The 23,051-nt window shown below is 40.9% G+C and overlaps 1 protein-coding gene across 4 annotated transcripts in view; it reads left to right on the top strand.

Moving 5' to 3' along the window:
• The window catches only part of EPHA4 (EPH receptor A4), a 159,898-nt gene that overhangs the window by 86,396 nt on the left and 50,451 nt on the right, over window positions 1–23,051 (top strand). For 3 of the 4 annotated variants that reach the window (XM_055573573.1, XM_055573575.1, XM_055573574.1), the window contains one exon: window positions 2,669–3,007. In XM_055573573.1, coding sequence (XP_055429548.1) covers window positions 2,669–3,007 — 339 coding nt within the window. Of the gene's footprint in view, window positions 1–2,668; window positions 3,008–14,295; window positions 15,320–23,051 lie in introns of those variants that run through there. The other variant, XM_055573576.1, reaches the window with a different exon arrangement.

Below are 23,051 nucleotides of genomic sequence, written 5' to 3'. Positions count from 1 at the left end.
TACCATAATTTTTTTAATTTATAAAATCCTTTTCCAGGTGTCTTTTCCCAAGCTTATGTAGGCCAACAATCATATTGGGTGCACATTTCTTTTATTTCATTCCCCCCACCTTAAATCTCCAGTTACAGTCCAATTTTCAAACTGCTACTATGCCACCATGGTGCCACCACTCCTTGTGTCAACAAAACATGAAATAAATGCAGTACAAATTTACCAAACCATTCATGGAGGCAGCGTTGAACTTCTGAGCTTGCTTACTAGTTCTCTGTCTTCCTTTGAGCACCTGCTCCAGGGTAGATTCTTTAAGAATCACTGCCCAAAGGAAGAAGGCTGTTCTGGACTGTGTCTTGCTTTCATGCCAGCCCTCCATGTTGAAACCCTGCAGCATCTTTGTTTTTTTTCTTTCACGTGGCAGTGTTATATCTCTGAGTCCTGTGACCATTTAGTTTTCTGCTCCATTTCTTCTCTGTTTAGACACTGCCATGTCCCGTCCTACATACTAATTACTGACTTTTTGCTTCTGCAGTGCTTGATTCATTGTGTCACATTTTCCCATGTGAAAGTGGACTAGGAACCTTGTCAAGGAGGTTAATGGATTTAAGAGTCACTCTTGTTTAACCCTGAAAGTCACAGCAAAATAAGAACCAGTGGCTTGACCCATTTTATGAACCAAGCTGTGGTCAACTTGAGCAGCAGACTAGCAGATGGCAAGAAACATCTCATAATTTGAACAAAATTGAAGATACTTGGTCCTTTTTCCTGTCTTTGCCTTTCAAACTTTGGTGGAAGCTCCTGATTTTGTTATTTTATCCTTAATGTGGAAATAACCCCACTGTGTGGGAGTTAGTACTTTGGGATTTTAGTCCAACTCTGTTACTAATTAGATTGCACGAACTTTCAGTATTATCAGCTCCACTTTCTGGCTCTCAATTTCCTCATCTATAAAATGAAACTATTTAGCCAAATGATCTTTAACATCTTATCTGGCCCTAAGTGTCTTTTATTTCAAATAGCTCTAATCATGTTATTAAAAAATAAAACAAAACATTAATACTCACTCTACTAAGGACCAAAGGGATAAATTTAAAATCTAAATGAGAAAGAAATCTGTGCATTTTTTTCTGAGGACTTTTGTGGGGGCAGTCTTGTCCTTTAACGAATTTTACAGCACTGTTTTTCCTTTAAGGTTCTTAGGATGGGAATCAAGTCTTAACACTAAGAGAGAGAGGTTGTCAGTAATTAGTCTCCAAGGGAAACTGGGAGGTCCTGCCTACCCTGTTACAGTCTTCAATTAAGTTGTATGAGAAGAAAAGGAGATGAATTACCTTTGTTTAATATTACTACCAAAATCCTTTAGCCATTTGTGACTGTGAACTGAGTAATACTGGGTATGACTCCTCCTTCATAAAGTTACCTCTTCCAATTCTCTGGCAATGGCTAGTCTGGGACAGTATATTCCATTATGATTGACTAGATAAGGAAGCCTGCCAGTTACTTCCTTTTAACTTTCTTTTTCTGAGTAACAAGGACAGATTTCCCTGAAAGCAATGATTACAAGTAAATTAGCAGTAGAATAGAAACAATAAGCAAGAAGTCTCAATTTTTCATTGATACTTACTTCAGCTCTTTGAAGACCAAAATGGGAAAGAGGGAAGCAAAAAGAGAACTTCCCAGTTGTTGCAGTGAATCAATATTTTTCATTAGAGTGTGGCAGGCATCTTTTAGACCTTTAGAATCAGGTCAGATCAGGAAAATCCCCTCTTTTCTCTCCCATCCTGATTCTTCTCCCTGAAGGCAGCTTGTTTCATAACAATGGCCTAGAGACTAATCTACAGGAAGAATCGAGAGGGTTCTGTGCTCTTATTTATTGTTACTATTTTTAAACTAAGTACTATGTTGTTTGCAATCAGTTCTGTTTCAAAAGAATCATGACCACCAGATATATTTTGGAAACCTTTGATGTCAGTAGAAATGAGAAGGGCCTGGTGTAGCCCTGGTCAGCTGAAGATCAGGCCGTGGAGATTTGGGCACCTTTGCACAATCCTGCCATGGAGTTGCAATTTCTCAGCAACTGTACCTTTGACTTCTCTGCAGCCAGGCTAAACCAGTTCCTACTAATTACCCACAAATAGCTTAACTCTCAACTGCCGTGTAGGACGGAAGAGGGATATCTATGCCATTTAGTTAATTTTATTCCATGTTGATAACACACTGTACTTAGGAATCATCATTTATCTTCAAAAATGGTATATAACTAGTAGTTTACCAGAGTCCTACAACAGCCCTGGGAACTAGAAACACAGTTGTATACACATCTTTCAAATGATAAGAGTAAGGAAGGCTAGACAAGTTATGAGAAAAATAGCCAGGTCACTTCATAGAGAAAGCCGTTTGGAGCCTATTTGATATAGAGTTACTTCACATCTCTGGTCAGTGCTGCGTTTGTTTGTACAGAAAAGAGAATGACACTCACGTAGACAGCCTTCTGTCATATTGCTCTTTTAAATGATTTTTGCTGGCTTAATTTGCTTTTGGCTTTCTTTGCTAAATGGGCCCATCTTATTTCTTATAGCTGCAGAAAAGAATATAAGTTCTGAGAGATTCCAAAAGGCTCATTTTAGTTCTTGGTTTGATAGTATGTTTTGGTTTTTTTTTTTTTTTCCTCCAGGCCCACCATCTGCTCCTCTCAACTTGATTTCAAATGTCAATGAGACTTCTGTGAACCTGGAATGGAGCAGTCCTCAGAACACGGGTGGCCGCCAGGACATTTCCTACAATGTCGTGTGCAAGAAGTGTGGAGCAGGTGACTCCAGCAAGTGCCGACCATGTGGAAGTGGGGTCCACTACACCCCACAGCAGAACGGCCTGAAGACCACCAAGGTCTCCATCACTGACCTCCTGGCTCATACCAACTACACGTTTGAAATCTGGGCAGTGAATGGTGTGTCCAAGTATAACCCTAGCCCAGACCAATCCGTGTCCGTCACTGTGACCACCAACCAAGCAGGTAGGAATCACATCCACTTTATTGTAGGATCTAAATGTGTACAGAGAAAGAGCTTATGTTGATATCTGTGCTTGTTGCTTAAGTTCTGCCCTTGAAGAAGAACTACAGGGATCTAATCGTAAATGTGTGAGTTGTGTTATAATACAAACAATACTTAGAAGGATGTTTATTCATTCAGCAGATATTTTTTTGGGTACCAACTGTATAGCATGCATTGTACTAGGTGGTGGAGATTACATGAAGTCTAGGACACTGGTTGAAAACAGATGAATTGGGTCAAGACGGTGAATTGGGTCACTCTATGCTGGACTTCTCATGTAAGGGATGTGTCTTGGGCCTTTTTAATCACAAGGTCATGGTTGGATATTAGTGCATTTACAGATTATTTAGGAATACAAAATTGATTTTTAGCAACTCAGAGCGCTACACTTGTATTTTCCAACAAAAACATTAGCAGCTGTAGTTTTGATTTTTTTTTTTTAAATATTGACATAGGTCTTTGTTAGAATTACCCTATAAGCCTGTGAACAATGAATGGTTTAATGGGGAGCTTGATCTGTGTGGTTGACAAAATTTTCCTTCAAACGCATCCTACTTTTGGAGCCGCTTTCATAGTTACATTCACACTGGACAGGTGGGAGAGGAGAGTTAATTTGCCTCATTTCCTGCACACTTTCTCTTCTAATGCAGATGACTAGAAAATAGATTCTGTTCCTGGAGTGTTTCTGCTGAGTTCATTTCAGAACTGTTATCCAGTCTTGAATATCAGATTTTCCGAAGTGTGAATGAGAATCTAGATTTCTAGGCTCTGCCCCTGACCCACTTACTCCCATTCTTCCCCCAAAGCAGTCTCCATACGTTCTCATACTAATTTTCCATTCTGGATTTCTACCACATGTTTCACATTGCCGGCTCCCTGTTATTTGTTTTTGGGGATTTAAAGGGGTGGAGGAAGAGAGGACAATGGTTTATCCTTTTATGAAGCTATTAAGAACAACACACTTCACTGGGAAAGGATTATAAATTGCTAAGAACCCTGTTGCCTCTTGCTCTACTTCTCTCTAAAATGAATGTTTCAATAAGTGCACTCAATAGTTAAGTAAAATATATCTGTACTAATTGATTCTATAGTGAGAACTATTCCAGTATTCCAATATCAAGCCATTGTTTTCTCACTTTCCCCTGAACTCTCTAGAATAAATAAAAAGTTAAGAATGGGGCGGGAAGTGGGGAGCGGGATTTTGAACTGGCTCTGAAATGGCAGACCTTCCCGGAAGGCAGTTTCGGTTACACAGATGTGACCAGTCTTTTAATATATGTGGTGTGAACAGGTCCTCTGGTTATGTGTTTGCCTTTTATTTCTGCACTTTCAGGATGTGAACACTGTATAGTCACCAGTTTTATTTCTTTACAATGGGTAGTATGATTTAGGAGGTTTTGATAGCGTCATAAGGACTCCGAATGGCAGCCTTTTGTTAGTTGTCTTTTGGAAGAAGGCAATGGAAACATTGCCCATAGACCCTCAGAAACCTAGGATGTCTAAAGTCTGTGTTCCAGGGAGCCTGGAAGGTGGTCTGCGAACCCCTGGAGAATCTGGTTTATGATTCAGTCAGTATGTTCTGCCCCCCTCATACCTTTCCGGCTTCCCACCAGTACATCTCGACTCTGTGTTCTTAACGGGATTAATACTAGGAAGGAACCTTTTGAAGCCTCAGCTGTACAAGGTGAAATCATTCTGTTTGGTGGAGGGTAGCCTTTGGGAGATGTGCTGAGGACAGGCTTGGCTCCCATAGATTTTGTGGGGAGACTTCTCTGTCTGTGTACCTAAGGATTCAAGCCAAGGGATTATGTCAACCCCTACCAAGCCAGGAGGCACAGAGCACAGAAGGAAAACCAGCCAAAAATCCTCCAAAAGAAGAAAATGTGCAGAAATGTTATGCGAGGGAAGGAAACAAAGTCAAAGTTTTATTAAAAATGTAGATCTCAGAAAGAGGTGAACAGGGAATTCCTCTGACACAAAGAGATTTTCTCTGCCACGGCAAGCCGTCCTGCCAGAAGGTTTGCTGAATAAGACAAAATTCTAGCTCCTTATTTTAATTTTCTTGAAGGGTAATGGTGGGAAGAGGTTCAAAATTAAAAAGAAATTTTTCATTAAGGAGACCTCCTATGTGGCCGGCCAGAGAGCTTCCACTTAGCAGAGAGTTGTCTGTGTGCACAGCATTGCCTCATTACGCTGCTGCAATCTGGCGTTTACTAATTCAGAATCATGGGGATGGTTTATTTTTGATTAACAAACCCTTTCTTCATAGTAGTGCAAATTAATAATGTAGGTTAAAAATTCCGGGTGAATGTAGCAGCCATAAACTCTATCAAAGTTCCCCTATGCATATTTACTTACTCACAATTATATTCTAATTGCTGTCATTCTGATCATTTCATTAAATTAAATTCCTTAGGGACCTCTATAGGCAGTGATGTCTCACTCTATAAGGAATACATAGAATAAATGCATGTTAGCTTTAACCACCTAGAGTCCACCTAGTTTCATGGATTCTGCAATTTTTGTCCTGTTTTCACAGGGTTCTTTCTCTCACTGGTAACATATTTAGAAACAAACATAAAACCTAGAATTCCTGGTTTTATCATCACCATCACTGAGACCGTCTCAGTTGAACAGCACTGTGAAGGTGAGATTCACCTAAGGTCGTGGCAGAGTCAGTGCTTGAACCCAGGGAGAATCGTGCTCCCAAAAGGAAGAAGTTGCTTTCTTTAAAATTAATAGATAACTAGTGCCTTTTGTGAGACCAGATTCTGAGTATCTGAGCATAGAGATGGCAGTCTAATTGGGCTTTGATCTTGTAGTTGAGAATGTGGTGTAGTTGTGAAAGTAGCTGGGATATAGAGTGTGAATGGATCGGTGTTCTCATGTGGTTATTTTAAGGCATCCTAACCCCAAGTCTTACAGTTGGTGTCTTAAGGGGCTAATAGCACCCTTTTCCTCCGCTCCTGAGTTCAAACCCAATTGAAATAAAAGGCAGGACAAGGCAAAGGGAACTCAAAAGTGCCAGCTTTATTGCTGATGAGCTGATGAAAGGATGTGAGCTTTGTATCTGTGGCCAAAAGGACTGACTCTGGTGACACTTACCCTGTGTCACCCAGGGACAGGGTAGCCCAGCTGGCTGACTGCCGGCTCCCTGCCAGGACAAAGCCTGCTCTGCTCAGGTCACCCAAATGGATGCTCTCCCAGGAGGCAGATCAGACAGCAGCAAGGGTTGACCTGAGGACATAAGACTGCTCCCAAATTCTCTTCCTCCGTTACCCCACCCCCTGCCTCATGCCAAGAAGATAAAGGAAGGTTGGGAAGAGGAGCGGGAATGTGGCTGCCGCTGAAGTGGTCCTGTAGGTAAAGATCACACAAGGAAAATGGACATTCTCCCTACACTCCATTGCAGTCCAAAAGGAACAAAATGAGATTTCCCTTGAAAACTCCTGTTTTCCTTCCTGCATCTTGCATCCTCTGGTAACTGTTCCGTCTTTTGTTTAGGAAGAGATGGTTTTGATGCTTATGAAAAATGTATAGGCTGACTGCCGGGTGATTTGTTTTCTAGATGACTTTCCTTCAGTTTACTTTTACTTAAGTGGACCATCTCAGGGAAATGAATACAGAATGTGTCCCTAGGAGAGAGAAATGCTGTATAAATGAAACAAGGTTTTCCTGACCAAGCAACAAAAATGTGGATGTTTTTGCTAAAAATTCCTTGATGGCAGCCAGCAGTAGACCTGAATATTACCACCAAACCAGTTTCCACTCTGCATCCCTTAAACCCCCACCAGTCCCCCAGCTCTGGGGCTGGACTATGCTCTGGGCTGTTTTGTTTAAGTTCTGGTGAAGCTCTGTGGCTCATATTCTCTACTAACCCCACAGTGTATCCAGGACACCTGTACTTTTGACTTGTACTTTGCATATGCTGCTATTCTAGACACGCTTTACAAGGAAATAGATCTGATAACCTCTCTAAGGTGCAACTGTCCTGTCCTGGTGACAAAACATCTCTCAACACTGGATTTGGATGAATTCCGATACTCAGTAGATTGCATAATCATTTGAACCTAGCTAATCTCTAAGATCCTTTCTAATTCTAAAATTCTGTGATTCCAAAAATTGTAGCCATAAGCAATGGGCTTGAAGAAAGTTTAGTTTCCCTATAATGTTTCGAAACTGGCTCTTAAGGTCATTCCAAGAGAGGGGAAGCATTCCAAAAGTGCTTCAGCTGAATTGTCAGAATGCATCTCAATCTTGCCTCTCCTCAGTCCTTCCAGGCTGTCTGTGCCGCAGGTATCGGTGTTCCACGTCCCTCCCCCAGACGTTTGGCAATGTCAGGAGACGTTTTTCAGTTGTCAAAGCTAGGAGGAGGGAGAGAGCTATTGCATCTACCACATGAAGTCCAGGGATGCTACTAAACATCCTATAATGCAAAGGATACCGCCCTCCCCCCAACAAAGAATTATCTGGTCTGAACAGTCCATAGTGCCAAGACTGAGAAACTCTGGTCTAGTGGTATATTTGAGAAACAGATTTCATGACTTCATAGCAAGGTCTACCTTTCAGCATTCCATCGCCGACCTGTCTTTGCTGGGTTCCATCACTCTGTGCTGGGAATGCAGGGCTCTCAGCGCTGTTGTCAGAGGATAGACCGTTATAAAAGGCCCTTCGGGGACCTCCTGTAGAGAATCCTAGGGGCTTCGCCGTCAGATGAATTGGTGCTGCTTGTCAGACTGGCCTTGTTCTCTAGGATGGACTGTTACGAAAACTGTGAGAAAATACCACATCGATGATAAAGTGGCAGGAACCTCATTGTAATGCCAGTACACGGCACGCATATGAGTGCACAGCACAGATATTCAGCACCCATCTGTTGATTAACACATTTATTTACAGTAAAAACAACCAGTGAACCCTCTTTTGTCAAGTAGTGATAAAGTTAATAAAACCAAAATAATGAGTAGAGAAAAGAAAATAACCAGCTACGAGAGGCATACTGTCTCTTATTACTCAACTGCTCTGTTCCCATTCTATTTCTTGGCCGTCTTTTAATTAGACATATTATGTTATTTGAGTGAGATAATGGGGAGCAGTGGGAATTCTCATCCCCACTGGGTATAATTGCTACCTGTCTTACAGATAGTGAGAGGACAGCTTTAAGGAGATGGTGGAAGAAAGGGAAGCATCTTAGAGCAACTGTGTGAGGCAGTGTGCTGCAGGCGTGGTGGAGTGGAACAGGTTTTGTGGGGTCTGAAGCCTAGACAATTTTGGTGTGATTTCAGGGGAAGAATCTACAGAATTATGCATATCAAATGAAGAAGGGCTTTGGAAAGAGCCCTTGCACGCCTTCTTAATTTCAGCATGTAAAATCCTGCCTCTTAGATGCATGCAGTTGTCTGGTAAAGGGGCTCTTGTGCAAGTATGCCTAGACATGCAAACAAACAGGAAGAAAGTAGAGATTTCAGAAAGTCCGGTTTGGCTTAATAGGTAAGGTGATGAAGTGTGTCGTACTGGAGTGGTTCTGGCCTATTGTTCGGGGTGAGGGACAGTTCTGGGTGGGCCTCATATGTGGTTTAAGATCAAATTAACAAGCAGAAAACACAGTCCTGGTGATTGTGGGAATGGCTGTTGTTCAGTTGCTGAGTCATGTCCCACTCTGTGACTGCATGAACTGCTACACACCAGGCTTCCCTGTCCTTCATTATCTCCTGGAGTTAGTGCTCCAGAGCAGGGTTTGGCAAACCAGAGCCCAAATCTTGATTCCCCCACTTTGAAACCCCTTAAGAATCTTTTTTTTTCCTTTCTTTTATTTCTGAAGGGCGGAGAATAATAAATACTACTAATAATGTTTTATGAAATTTGGAAACTATGTAACATTCAAATGTCAGTGTCCATAAAGAAATTTTGTTGAAACAAAGGTCCACTCCCTTGTGTGTGTGCTGCCTAAGGCTGCTTTTCCAGAACCACAACAGAGTGCGGTTCCCTTGGCAGAGATGCCTGTGGACATATTTGCCATCTAGATCTTTCCAGAAAAAGTCTGTTGATCCCTGCTCCGGAGGACGAAATCGAGAGGATAGGACATTGCAAGTATACAACCCTGCATTGTAAAGCAAAAGCAGCCACAAACGATATGTAAATGAATGGGTGTGGCTCTGTCCCCCCAAGGACTTATTTTACAATGTCAAGCAGTTGGCCAGAGCCAATCCTTGCATTGGAAAGTAACTGACTCTTAGAGTAAATATTCTATTTTTTACTTTTTTTTTTGGCTGTGCTGGGTTTTCATTGTGGCATATGGGCTTTCTCTAGCTGTGGTGAGCACACTTACTTGCCCCATGGCATGTGGGATCTTAATTCCCTCACCAGGGATTGAACCTAGGTTCTCTGCACTGGAGGGAAGATTCTTTTTTTTTTTTTTTAACTTTTTATTTTGTATTGGGGTATAGCCCATTAACAATGTTGTGATAGTTTCAGGTGAACAGAAAAGGGGTTCAGCCATACAGACACATATACATGTATCTGCATGTGCATCGGCGCAAAGTCCCTTCCGTCATGTCTGACTGTGCAACCCTATGGACTGTAGCCTGCCAGGCTCCTCTGTCCATGGGACTCTCCAGGCAAGAATACTGGAGTGGGTTGCCATGCCCTCCTGCATTTCTTTCTTCTAACCTGCATTGGCATACAGGTTCTTTACTACTAGCCTCACCTGGGAAGTCCATACATGTATCCATTCTCCCCCAAACTCCACTCCCATCCAGCCTGCCACATAACATTGAGCAGAGTTCCATGTGCTGTACAGTAGGACCTTGTTGGTTATCCACTTTAAATATAACAGTATATATATATTCATCCCAAACAAAGGCAGATTCTTAACCACTAGACCACCAGGGAAATCCCAGGATCCACATTCTTAACCATTATCCACATCATATCATCTTGTTTCATCCTCACGTTTAAGGTGAAGACTAAATGTGAAATCACATGCCCAGCTTCTAGCAGATATCCAATTAATATTGCCTTAAAAGAAGTTTAAAATCATTATTTGGAAATTTTACTTCAAATCGCTACCCCTCTACTGTAGTTGAAAAGGACCAGTGAGAGATACTGAAATACTGGGGTCATTTGTCAGAAACTATTCTGGCAAAGGATGAGGTGGATTAACATTTAGGTTCATCTCACATTTGGAACAACTATGATATTTAACAGGACAACCTCTTTTCTAGAGGTTTTGACTCTATGAACAAGATTTCACAAGAACAATTAGGATTTCAAACAGGCCTTTGCTTTCTTGTGACACAAATCTTTCCCCACTGACACTCAGGTTTAAATATGGAACGTGGCACGTGGTGGACTATTCTGAGAAGGCAGTGTTCTGGTTCTCTGGTTCTCTGGTTCTCTGGTTCTCTTAGCTCTGTGGTATGGTTCCTAGATGCTGGCAGCATTTTGAAAAAATAATCCTCTTTGCTGCTTTTTAAGGTTGCTCCCTCACTGAGATGATGTCTTGTTTGTCTTTGATCTCAAGTCAATGATGTTTTTTCTTTTTCTTACTCCTAAGAAATGTAAAGGAAAAAATCACTTGATGAAACTAGTGAAATCTATAAGTCAGAAATCTTCCTAAAGGCACATTTCAAAATTTTTCAAACAAATTATAAATCAATTTTATTGAGAACTTTTGCTGAAAAATTGGCTATACATCCTCAATGGTTGGTATGCAATCCATAGGACCTCTAAAGGTGGAAGCTGGTTGGGGAGTCTTTTCTGTACCAGGGTCATTGTAGCCCTAAACAAGCACACAATGGCCTTCAGAGAAGCCTGGCTGTGGTTTTCTCATTAACATTTCTGATCCAACCAAGGGCTTCTGGTTTAGTTCGTAATGCCTAGGAAATGTACATATTTAAAACATGCAATACAGTTTTTTTTTTTTTTAAAGGAACAATCTCTTGATTCTAACTTTACACATAAAATAATTTCATGTCTGTGGAATATTGTTGCCACAAGCAAGCTCACTAATTATGATCATAATGAAGAATAAAATAAACTAATAGGGTAGACAATGTTACAGCTTCTTGCATGTGGCACGAGAGTCCATGAATTTGTATTCAAGGTGGAAGTCACAAGTCCTGGTGAGGAGAAAAAAATAGAAGCCTTCCAAAGGAACCTCCTAAATTATCCAGCTTCAAGGTTGACTGAACAGCACAAACAGTATGTCTATAGAGTTGAGAGGTAATTACTGCATATAAGTAAAAATTGGGTTGTATTTTTAAAGAGATGAATATTTCACTCTAAGAAAATAAAAGTTTTATTTATACATCCAGAACCGAGAACATTATTTTTCCTGATTTTTTTTTTTCTCCTTCTGTCCTACCTAAGCGTACACACGTGTTCATTTGTGAGAACGGAAATCCTTTCCCCAGCATTCACTAAACACTCGACAGTCTTAATGCTGATGGGTTTTTCATTCTTCAGTGCTGTATGCTTGTTGCTTCGGACAGTACTGCCAACTTTTACACCCTATGGAGAAACCGTCAAGAGATTTGGAAATAAGCACCCTACTGAGATGAGACATACACAGCACAGGGCGAGCAAAGGTTTTGGACGGGCTTCTAAATTATCTAGTTGCGACTCCCACTGGCTGAATGAATGTCTCCTCAGAGGAGCCAGAAGAGACTCTCTAGTGTCCAGCTTGCAATTAAGCATCTATAAAGAGATCCAGAGAAACTTTTATCAAGGCTACCATTAACCCCATACTGATGTCTTTAAAGAGTTGTTTTTTTTTTTTTTTCTTTAAACATCGGGAAAACCAAGAGCTGTGCTGCAGAACTAATCCTGCATGGAGACATCTTAAATCTGCAGGGACTAATTAAAACACCTGTCTCTGTCACCCCACTGTACAGAGCCTTCTCTGAAACTCAGGGTCCCTGTGCTGTTTTCAGGCTGGTATACAGTAAGAGGGCATTTTGTGTGTTGTCTTCAGTTAGATTGATGAGGGTTTTGTTTTTTTCTTTATACTTTAATCTGTCGAGATAGGCAAGCCTTACCTAGCTATTTCTATAAGTCTTAAAAATCCCTCTCTTCTTTATAATGGATCTTCTCTCACTGCCTACTTTTCTCACCCCCAACACATACACAGGTACATATGTGCACACACACGTGTGCACACACAACAAACATTTGTTTTCCTCCTTAACTTGAGCCTAAAAAACAAAATGTTTCCGTGCATGCATGCTAAGTTGATTTCGTCGTGTCCAACTTTCTGTGAACCTATGAGCTGTAGCCCGCCAGGTTCCTCTGTCCATGGGCATTCTTCAGGCAAGAATACTGGAGTGGGTTGGCATGCCCTCCTCTAGGGGATCTTCCCGACCCAGGGATCAAATTTGCGTCTCCTACATCTTCTACATTGGCAGGCAGGTACTTTACTACTAATGCCACCTTGGAAGCCCCAAACATTTCCATAGGTTGCTGCAAAACTGCAGTGACAGGAAAAGAGAGTTGATCCCAGACATCATTTGTCTCATGAAGCCATGGCTTTCATTGGGAAATGTCACTAAAGATGTGGTCCCACATGTGGAGGTTAGTACCCAGAGTGCTGGAATCTCTGAACATTCAACAGAATGGCTGCCAATACAGATTCATAGCTGAAGAAACAGCTCTGACATTAAATTCCTTCTTTCTCTATTCTGATACATTGGTCTGCCTATGCTCGAGGAGCTCTATGGTGGCTCTCCTGTGCTTTAGGTGCTTTATGACAAAACGCGGGAACTACTTTCTAAAACAGAATCTATCTAAGATATCTTATAGGGAAAAATGATAGGAATTTACTATCATTCTTGGAATGGCTTCCCAGGTAGCTCAGCTGATAAAGAATCCACCTGCAATGCAGGTGGAGACCTGGGTTCAGTCCCTGGGTTTCGAAGATCCCCTGGAGGAAGGCATGGCAACCCACTCCTGTGTTCTTGTCTGGGAAATTCCCATGGACAGAAGAGCCTGGTGGCTATGGTCCATGGAGTTACAAAAAGATGAACACGACAGTGACTAGCTCACACACCTTGGAAGGGAAGGGAAGAGAGGGAACACGAGAAAGGGTGGGCCACTCCATTTTGCCTGGCATCTTCCTACTGACCATCTATGCACATGAATTTCTTAGGCAGTTTGGTCAAAAAGACTCTTTGACGAAGGCTGTGGAGTTGGTGTTTTTAAAAGTTTCTTATCTAGGGACCTTTTGTCCGTGTCACGTGCACATGTTGTTCAGTGGCTAACTTGTGTCTGACTCTTTACCACCTCATGGACAGCAGCTCCTCTGTCCTCCATATCTTCCGGAGTTTGCTCAAACTCATGTGCATTGAGTCGGTGATGCTGTCTAACCATCTCATCCTCTGCCATCCCCTTGTCCTTTTGTCCTCAATCTTTCCCAGCATCAGGGTCTTTTCCAATGAGTCCGCTCTTCACATCAGGTGGCCAAAGTACTGAAGCTTCAACTTCAGCATTGGTCTTTCCCATGGATATTCAGGTTGATTTCCTTTAGGAATGACTGGTTTGATCTCCTTTTGGTCCAAGGGACTCCCAAGAGTCTCCTCCAGCACCATAATTCAAAAGCATCAATTCTTCTTTACAGTCCAACTCTCAAATCCGTACATGACTACCGAAAAAACCATGGTTTTGACTACATGGACCTTTGTTGGCAAAGTGATGTCTGTGCTTCTTAATACATTGTCTAGTTTGTCATAGCTTTTCTTCCAAGGAACAAACTTCTTTTAATTTCATGGCTGTGGTCACTGTCCACATTGATTTTTGGAGCCCAAGAAAATAAAATCTGTCACTGCTTCCACTTTTGTGCAGACAAGACTTAAATGTGTAGCTTCCACTTTACAGTGGGTGCTAAATTGGGACCTGTCTCCAACAGGTTCGCTGTATGTAACAGGGTTGGATAACATCCATCCATTAGAGCAAACACTGAAAGGGGCAAGCTCACAATGGCTCCCTGGAGAGTTGCTGTTGTCTAGATAACGTACTGCAAGCCATAAATCTGCCTCCTGAACCACCCTCCCCCTTTTTTTTAGCATAGTAAGTGTGTATTTTGAGCATAATAGTGTGAAGGTGGATGAGAGCACAGCTTCCTCCATGTCCTTTTATCAAAGCCAGGGCAAACATAAACAGGCCTGTGATTTTGAATATGCAACGAGCTGAAAGCTTAATCGAATGTTCCTTCCATTAAGATAATCAAAGACTTTATTTTTTTTTTTATATGAAGGTTGCAGGTGATCCTAAGGGTTGCTGGTGGAGCCCTTGTCTGAACTGAAACCTGATGAAACTGATCCTGATTCTAGAGCGCAAGATTTTAGGAAACTTTCTAGGAAGGTGCTTTTGGAGACTTGGGAGTTCTTATTGCTAATGGTATCACATCTCTTCCCATTTAAAATAGGAATAGGATTGCCGTTACAGTATGTAATCAGGATTTTTATTGTTTTGTTTTTCACTGAAAGCAAAAAGTACAAGTCTAGCAGAATCTTGCCCTGTGAACACTGAGTGTTGTTTTGTAACCAGAACAGCGGTCATAGGTTTTAAAACACGTTAGCTGTGCTCACAGCGCTCCTTGTATATATCATTGCTGGTTAGTCGACCCATTAAGGTGTGACTCTAAGAGACTGGTAATATATTTAAGGCATCTTGATATAATGTAAAAATGTATTGTTTGGGGAGCTTGATAAATGGGAAGCATCTCACTGTTAACTTTTCAAGGGTATAACCTTAACTGTGTGGGTTCTTTGAATGATGGCCTTCACTCTTTCTTGTCTCTCTCTTTCTCTTTTCTTTCTCCCTTCTGATTTTAGAACACACATAAAATAAAATCCATAAAACAGCCCCTAGTGTACTGGAACCCTGTTCCAATATCTTTCTTAGAGACCCTACCATGGGACTATTTCTGGGTGAGATGTTCTAATGAGGCCTTTTCAGTATTTATAGATTGACTCCGGGGTGGAGCTAGTAATATTGAAATTTACACTTTAGCAAGTTGTGTTAGAAAGGCCCCAATGAGATGCTGTGAACCTTCTAGCTAAAAAAAAAAAAAAAAAAAATCAGGTCCTAAAACAGTTATAACTTTCCTAATAACATTCTTTGTTATTCTTTATGACTACAAAAGTCATCTTGGATTCTCAAGCACAAATCCAGTTGGAGACGTCCATTGGCCTTAATAACATTTTAAAGTCTTACATCTCAGTTCTCAGCCTCAGTCTTATAATGCCTATAGGAGTTTAAACTCTGGAACATGCAGTTTGGTTTCTGGCTGATACCCCAAAATTAAAAAAAAATAATTTTATGGTTGCTGATTCCCAAGCTTAAAATCCCTATTCATAAATTATGCTCCTTTTCTTAACCTCTATCATAGCTTTGAAAAGAATGGCCAAAAGAGATAGAGTTTCCAATATGAGGACTGCAAGAATATCATGTCATGGCTACATTTTTTGAGAGCACAGCATGTAGTGACCATTTGTATATGAAGCATTTTCACATGGTTCTGGCTGTAATCTAACCCAAAGTCTCTGTATCACTACTCTCCCCTTACCAGTCACTTCTTTGTGCTTGTCTACATAGCCATCAAGAAACTGGATAAGAATGATTTCACTATAAATAAAATGTAGGCTTCCTTCAGTTTAGTTCAGTTGCTCAGTTGTGTCCAGCTCTTTGTGACTCCATGGAATGCAGCACGCAAGGCCTCCTTGTCCATCACCATTCCCATAGTTTCCTCAAACTCATGTCCATTGAGCCGGTGATGCCATTCAACCCTCTCATCCTCTGTTGTCTCCTTCTCCTTCTACCTTCAATCTTTCCCAACATCAGGATCTTTTTAAATGAGTCAGTTCTTCGCATCAGGTGGCCAAATTATTGGAGTTTCAATTTCAGCATCATTCCTTCCGATGAACACCAAGGACTGATCTCCTTTAGGATGGACTGGTTGGATCTCCTTGCATTCCAAGGGACTTTCAAGAGTCTTCTCCAACACCACAGTTCTAAAGCATCAATTCTTCAGTGCTTAGCTTTCTTCACAGTCCAACTCTCACATCCATATATGACTACTGAAAAAACCATAGCCTTGACTAGATGGATCTTTGTTGGCAAACTAATGTCTCTGCTTTTTAATATGCTATCTAGGTTGGTCATAACTTTCCTCCCAAGGAGTAAGCATCTTTTGATTTCATGGCTGCAGTCACCATATGCAGTGAATTTGGAGCCCCCAAAAATAAAGTCTGCCACTGTTTCCCCATCTATTTCCCATGAAGTGATGGGACGAGATGCCATGATCTTAGTTTTCTGAATGTTCACTCTCCTCTTTCACTTTCATTAAGAGGCTCTTTAGTTCTTCACTTTCTGTCATAAGGGTGGTGTCATCTGCACATCTGAGGTATTTGATATTTCTCCCAGCAATCTTGATTCCAGCTTGTGCTTCATCCAGCCCAGCGTTTCTCATGATGTACTCTGAATATGAGTTAAATAAGCAGGGTGACAATATACAGCCTTGATGTACTCCTTTTCCTATTTGGAACCAGTCTGTTGTTCCATGCCCAGTTCTAACTGTTGCTTCCTGATCTGCATACAGGTTTCTCAAGAGGCAGGTCAGCTGGTCTGGTATTCCCATCTCTTTCAGAATTTTCCACAGTTTATTGTGATCCACACAAAAGCTTTGGCATAATCAATAAAGCAGAAATAGGTGTTTTTCTGGAACTCTCTTGCTTTTTCGATGATCCAGTGGATGTTGGCAATTTGATCTCTGGTTCCTCTGCCTTTTCTAAAACCAGCTTGAATTTCTGGAAGTTCATGGTTCAAGTATTGCTGAAGCCTGGCTTGCAGAATTTTGAGCATTACTTTACAAGCATGTGAGATGAGTGCAATTGTGCAGTAGTTTGAGCATTCTTTGGCATTGCCTTTCTTTTGGATTGGAATGAAAACTGACCTTTTTCAGTCCTGTGGCCACTGCTGAGTTTTCCAAATTTGCTGGCATATTGAGTGCAGCACTTGCACAGCATCATCTTTTAGGCTTTGAAAGAACTCAACTGGAATTCCATCACCTGTACTAGCTTTGTTCATAATGATGCTTCCTAAGGCCCACTTAACTTCACATTACAGGATGTCTGGCTGTAGATGAGTGATCACACCGTCATGATTATCTGGGTTGTGAAGATCTTTTTTGTATAGATTTTTTGTGTATTCTTGCCACCTCTTCTTAATATCTTCTGCTTCTGTTAGGCCCATACCATTTCTGTCCTTTATTGAGCCCATCTTAGCAGGAAATGTTCCCTTGGTATCTTTAATTTTCTTGAAGAGATCTCTAGTCTTTCCCATTCTGTTGTTTTCCTCTATTTCTTTGCACTGACCGCTGAGGAAGGCTTTCTTATCTCTCCTTGCTATTCTTTGGAACTCTGCATTTAAATGAATATATCTTTCCTTTTCTCCTTTGCTTTTTGCTTTTCTTCTTTTCACAGCTATTTGTAAGGCCTCCTCAGACAGCTGTTTTCATTTTTTGCATTTCTTTTTCTTGGGGATGGTCTTGTACCCTTTCTCCTGTACAATGTCACAAACCTCTGTCCACAGTTCTTCAGGCACTCTGTCTATCAGATCTAATCCCCGGAATCTATTTCTCACTTCCACTGTATAATCCTAAAGGGTTTGATTTAGGTCATACATGAATGGTCTAGTGGTTTTCCCTACTTTCTTCAATTTAAGTCTGAATTTGGCAATAAGGAGTTCATGATCTGAACTACAGTCAGCTCCTGGTCTTGTTTTTGCTGACTGTATAGAGCTTCTTCATCTTTGGCTGCAAAGAATATAATAAATCTGATTTTGGTGATATCCATGTGTAGAATCTTCTCTTGTGTTGTTGCAAGAGGGTGTTTGCTATGACCAGTGTGTTCTCTTGGCAGAACTCTATTAGCCTTTGCCCTGCTTCATTCTGTACTCCAAGGCCAAATTTGCCTGTTATTCCAGATGTTTCTTGACTTCCTACTTTTGTATTCTCGTCCCCTATAATGAAAAGCACATCTTTTTTGGGGTGTAAGTTCTAGAAGGTCTTGTAGGTCTTCATAGAACCTTTCAACTTAAGCTTCTTCAGTTTTACTGGTTGGGGCATAGACTTGGATTACTGTGATATTGAATGGTTTGCCTTGGAAACCAAGAGAGATCATTCTGGTCGTTTTTGAGATTGCATCCAAGTTCTGCATTTTGGACTCTTTTGTTGACTATGATGGCTACTCCATTTCTTCTAAGGGATTCTTGCCCACAGTAGTAGATATAATGGTCATCTGAGTTAAATTCACCCATTCCAATCTGTTTTAGTTCGCTGATTCTTAAAATGTTCACTCTTGCCATCTCCTGTTTGACGACTTTCAATTTCCCTTGATTCATGGATATAACATTCCAGGTTCCTATGCCATATTGCTCTTTACAGCATCAGACCTTGCTTCTATCACCAGTCATATCCACAACTGGGTGTTGTTTTTGCATTGGCCCTGTCTCTTCATTCTTTCTGGAGTTATTTCTTCACTGATCTCCAGTAGCATATTGGGCACCTACTGATCTGGGGAGTTCATCATTCAATGTCCTATCTTTTTGCCTTTTTATACTGTTCATTAGAGAAGGCAATGGCAACCCACTCCAGTACTCTTGCCTGGAAAATCCCATGAACGGAGGAGCCTGGTAGGCTGCAGTCCATGGGGTCGTGAAGAGTCGGACACGACTGAGCAACTTCACTTTCACTTTTCACTTTGATGCATTGGAGAAGGAAATGGCAACTCACTCCAGTGTTCTTGCCTAGAGAATCCCAGGGACGGTGGAGCCTGGTGGGCTGCCACCTCTGGGGTCGCACAGAGTCAGACACGACTGAAGCAACTTAGCAGCAGCAGCAGCAGACTGTTCATTGGGTTCTCAAGGCAAGGATACTGGAATGGTTTGCCTTTCCCTTCTCCAGTGGACCACAGTTTGTCAGAACTCTCCACCATGACCCGTCTGTCTCGGTTGGCCCTACACAGCATGGCTCATAGTTTCATTGAGTTAGACAAGGCTGTGGTCCATGTGATTAGGGTTAGTTTTCTGTGATTGTGGTTTCAGTCTGTCTGTCTCTGATGCCCTCTCTCAGTGCCTACCATCTAACTGGGTTTTCTGTGACCTTGGATGTGGGATATCTCCTCACAGCCACCTCTCCTGACCTTGGACATGGGGTATCTCCTCTCGGCCACTCGCCTTAGGTAGTACTAAACCCCAATTCCTCAGCATGCTGTGGTTCGTGGATCTTGTTCCCTGAGTTTTGATTCTCTGTGTTCAGAACCTTCCCAGACTTCCATACCACGATCCATATAATGAAACCAGACTGAAAATAAGATGGAGAGGCTCAGGTCTTCACCTGATTGGTCTTCCTTCTGGTTTTCTCTGTCTCTCTCTCTTCCCACTTGTAACTGCAGTCTACTCTACAAGTAGAATGGTCCATGGCCATCACTTCTCAGTATTTAGTTGTTCTTTTAACCAGGCAACATTTGGAGCTAGATTTGCAACCAGAATCATATTGGAATGTTTCCTCTGCCTGTCTCAGCCTGTCACTGATCATCTATAGCCTGTAATTTCATGTTCCACTTTATTCTTTGTCAGATATTTTTCATTTCTATTTCTTTCTCTTTTCTGCCTATGTGTTTCAAAATGCAATAACAGAAAGAAAGATGAGTTATTAAAACGTAGTTTCAAAGATAAAAATAACAATGACTGCTGGAAATGCTTACCATTTATGGAGTTTATATCATCAATTTAGGGCCACCATGACTTTTTCTTTTTTGAACAGCTCATGTGGTCTTTTAAAGTAACTATTAGGAAAAACCGGTATCTTGTTCCAACTGTATATGTGATGGGGAATTGGGTGATGGCTCAGATGACTAATGGGACCCTGGGCCTTTCTGTCTTTAGGTCACCTTCCTCTATCTGGACTGTATCATAAGTGGTCCAAGGCCTGATCATCTGGCAGCCATTGAGTGGCTGTGGTAATGGAATTGGTCTCAGTCCAGGTCTTAGTCGATAGGTGTTCACATCATAAGTGACGCTAATTGACTTCCTATCTTTCGACTGGGAAGACAGTGGACCATCACTGAGACAGCGATGGGGAAGGAGTTATTCATGATATATTCAGGTTTCATTGAAAGCCAAGGACTTCAGTTCCTTGAGCTGGCACCAACCTGGCACCTTGCAAATACTATACTTGTCTCTTTCAAGTTTCATTAATCTCAGAAAAAAAAAAAAAAATAGGAATCTAATTTGAAAAGATTTGCAATAACTCAGAGTGGTGAACACTGCTTTTTTGAGGTTACATGAGCCTCATGTGTTGATGCTTTTTCTCTTTATTTTGTATTATAGTAATTAGATGCCTTCTATGAAAATTATATGTAAGGACAAAAAAAAGAGAGAAATTGGATTATTAGCTTCTATGATAAAGCAGTCAGGCTCTCTGCTTTTATTTTGCTATTTTTTTCTTTGCTTTGTGGTTGATTACCAGCTTACTTATGAGGATTCATAACAAATGACATGGATGATGCCCTTTGATGGAGAATTTAATAAGGCTATCTTCAGTGCCCTTGTGAAATGGAAACCAATGTGAAAAAGTAACTTGAGGCTTTTATTAACATAAATTTCAAAGCACAAAATTCAAGGGGCTTCATCCAATCCATACCCTTTTCTGTTGTTCCAGGTATCTGTGTCATAATTTATTCCCTCTCACTGGGGCCGTGACCTAAGGAGATTATTAGTATCATTAGTATTGTACGTGAGAAGTCACATCAATTCTGTCTGACTCTTTGCAACCCTATGGACCGTAGCTCTCAAATCTCCTCTGTCCATTGAATTCTCCAGGCAAGAATACTGGAGTGGGTTGCCATTTTCTTCTCCAGGAGATCTATCCCGACCCAGGGATTGAACCCACATCTCTTAAGTCTTGTGCATGGTAGTTCTTTACCACTAGCGCCACCTGGGAAGCCCATCATTAGTATTATTAATACTAGGTTTCCTAGGTTTATCTAAGGGCATTTTGTTGTTGTTGTTTTTAACGACACAGATGATTTGAATGTCCCTGTAGCAAGTGGCAAAGCCACCCTCCTGAATTAGTTATCACACTTAAAAAGTCAAGATGACAACAGCCACAGTGGATCTATTTATTGAAGCAGACAGACTCTTAGCAGAATGATCAATGTCTTACCTCTTTCTGAAAGGCTTTTCAGGCATTCGTGGGAAATCATCAAGCATCTATCTGATAGAGAGTAATGAACAAGGCTTTTTATTGGTCAGTGTCTGGAGTAGGCTTTTAAGCATTTCTGCCTGTAAATGTAGAAACCTGAGTGTGAAAGTAAAAGGCAAGAGCAAAGATTTACTGGGTGCATCTATCATCCTGGCTTTTAGAGTCCTTGTGATTAATACATCTTTAATTGGGGACACATCTAGATGCCGTGGATGTCAGAAAGCTTGATGTTACAGCATTGTCTCATTGGTTCCTAACACAGCAGGACGATTAGCAGCTGTCTGAGTAACAAAAGAACCTGAAGCCCACAGCACAGCTTTTATTTTCCAGATTTGGGATGCCTAAAGCTCTCCAGTGGGGTTGACAGCTAAAGGAAGAGAAGCCTTGGTTCACAGCAGATAAACCTTTCCCACTCTCTATGCTGTACTTCTGCTCAATAGGAGAACACTTTTCCTTGACACCATCCTTCGGATTCCAGACTAATTTTGGAGGGCATTGTCAGTCATAGAGTGGAATATATTGCCTAGGGTTCTTTGTTTTATCTAAGCAAGAAATCTATAAAATAATTTCAACTAAGAGTTTATAACAAGACACTTTCCAGCATACTGAGATGCAATGAGAAGATTCATCTTCCTAGAGATGCTGAGAGAGAAAAAAAGTATTTATTTAATTTTTTCTGTTGCTTCTAGCTTTACACGGTTCTCTTATCTTAAAATGGTGTCTTGCTCAGAGATTCTTATACATCGCCTTCCAGTGGAAAGACTTGTTTTCCTGTTTGCCTCAAACTGGCATTCTAACTTAACAGGAAATATACACTGAATCCTGCTATGTTTCTGTTGGCAAGTGTTGGACTATCTTTGACAGAACCTGCCAACAAATTTCTTAGTAAGCAAACAGAAAGTAAAACAAGCAGCTCTCAGACCAAACAGAAGACACACGTGCTACATAAGAAACACTTGGATTCCCCCGAAGTCATCTCCAGTGAATTCTGGGGATGTGGCTTTGGTTTCACATTGAGACATTGTTCACTTGTAATTCTACAGCTCATCATATGACTCTCCATGTAGGAATGCTAATTCAAGATAGTTATTTTAAAAAGAAAAATAGGCCTTTAAAGAACACATTTACTTTACTGTGAAAATGTTAGTTTCTCAGTCATGTCTGACTCTTTGCAACCCCATGGATGGTAGCCTGCCAGGCTCCTCTGTCCATGGAATTCTCTAGGCAAGAAAACTGGAGTGAGTAATTCAGTACCTTCTTCAGGAGATCTTCTTGACCCAGGGATGGAACCTGGGTCTCCTGTATTGAAGGCATATTTTTTTTTTTACCATTTCCCAGCCACCGGGTAGGACAGCTGTTGTTATATGGCTCAGGTATTCAACATAGTGATTAAAAAGTTATAAAAGCCCTAATTTGCAAAAACTTGAATGTTTTATGGAACTTTTAGTTTTTTTCTTTTTTAACCCCAAAGCATTAACTAAAAATTATGAATGGATCTTTGTTATTAATTTTAATATTCCAACTTGTATACTCTTAGCTAGCACTTTTATTTGTTTTTTAACCTTTTTATTGTGAAATATATATGCATATAGAAAAATAGACAAGACAAATATATCATCAATAAATTATCACAAAGCAAATATCTATGTGGCCAGTAAGCAGGTCAAAGAATAGAACACCACCAACCTTCTTGAAATCTGCCTGCCTTTTGCTTCTACTTTTTCCCTAACTTCAAATACTATTAT

This window comes from Bubalus kerabau, chromosome 3, assembly GCF_029407905.1.
Source record: "Bubalus kerabau isolate K-KA32 ecotype Philippines breed swamp buffalo chromosome 3, PCC_UOA_SB_1v2, whole genome shotgun sequence".
Taxonomy (NCBI): domain Eukaryota; kingdom Metazoa; phylum Chordata; class Mammalia; order Artiodactyla; family Bovidae; genus Bubalus; species Bubalus kerabau.
Note: the sequence above shows the minus strand (reverse complement) of the source record. Positions and strands in the feature narration are given on the sequence as shown.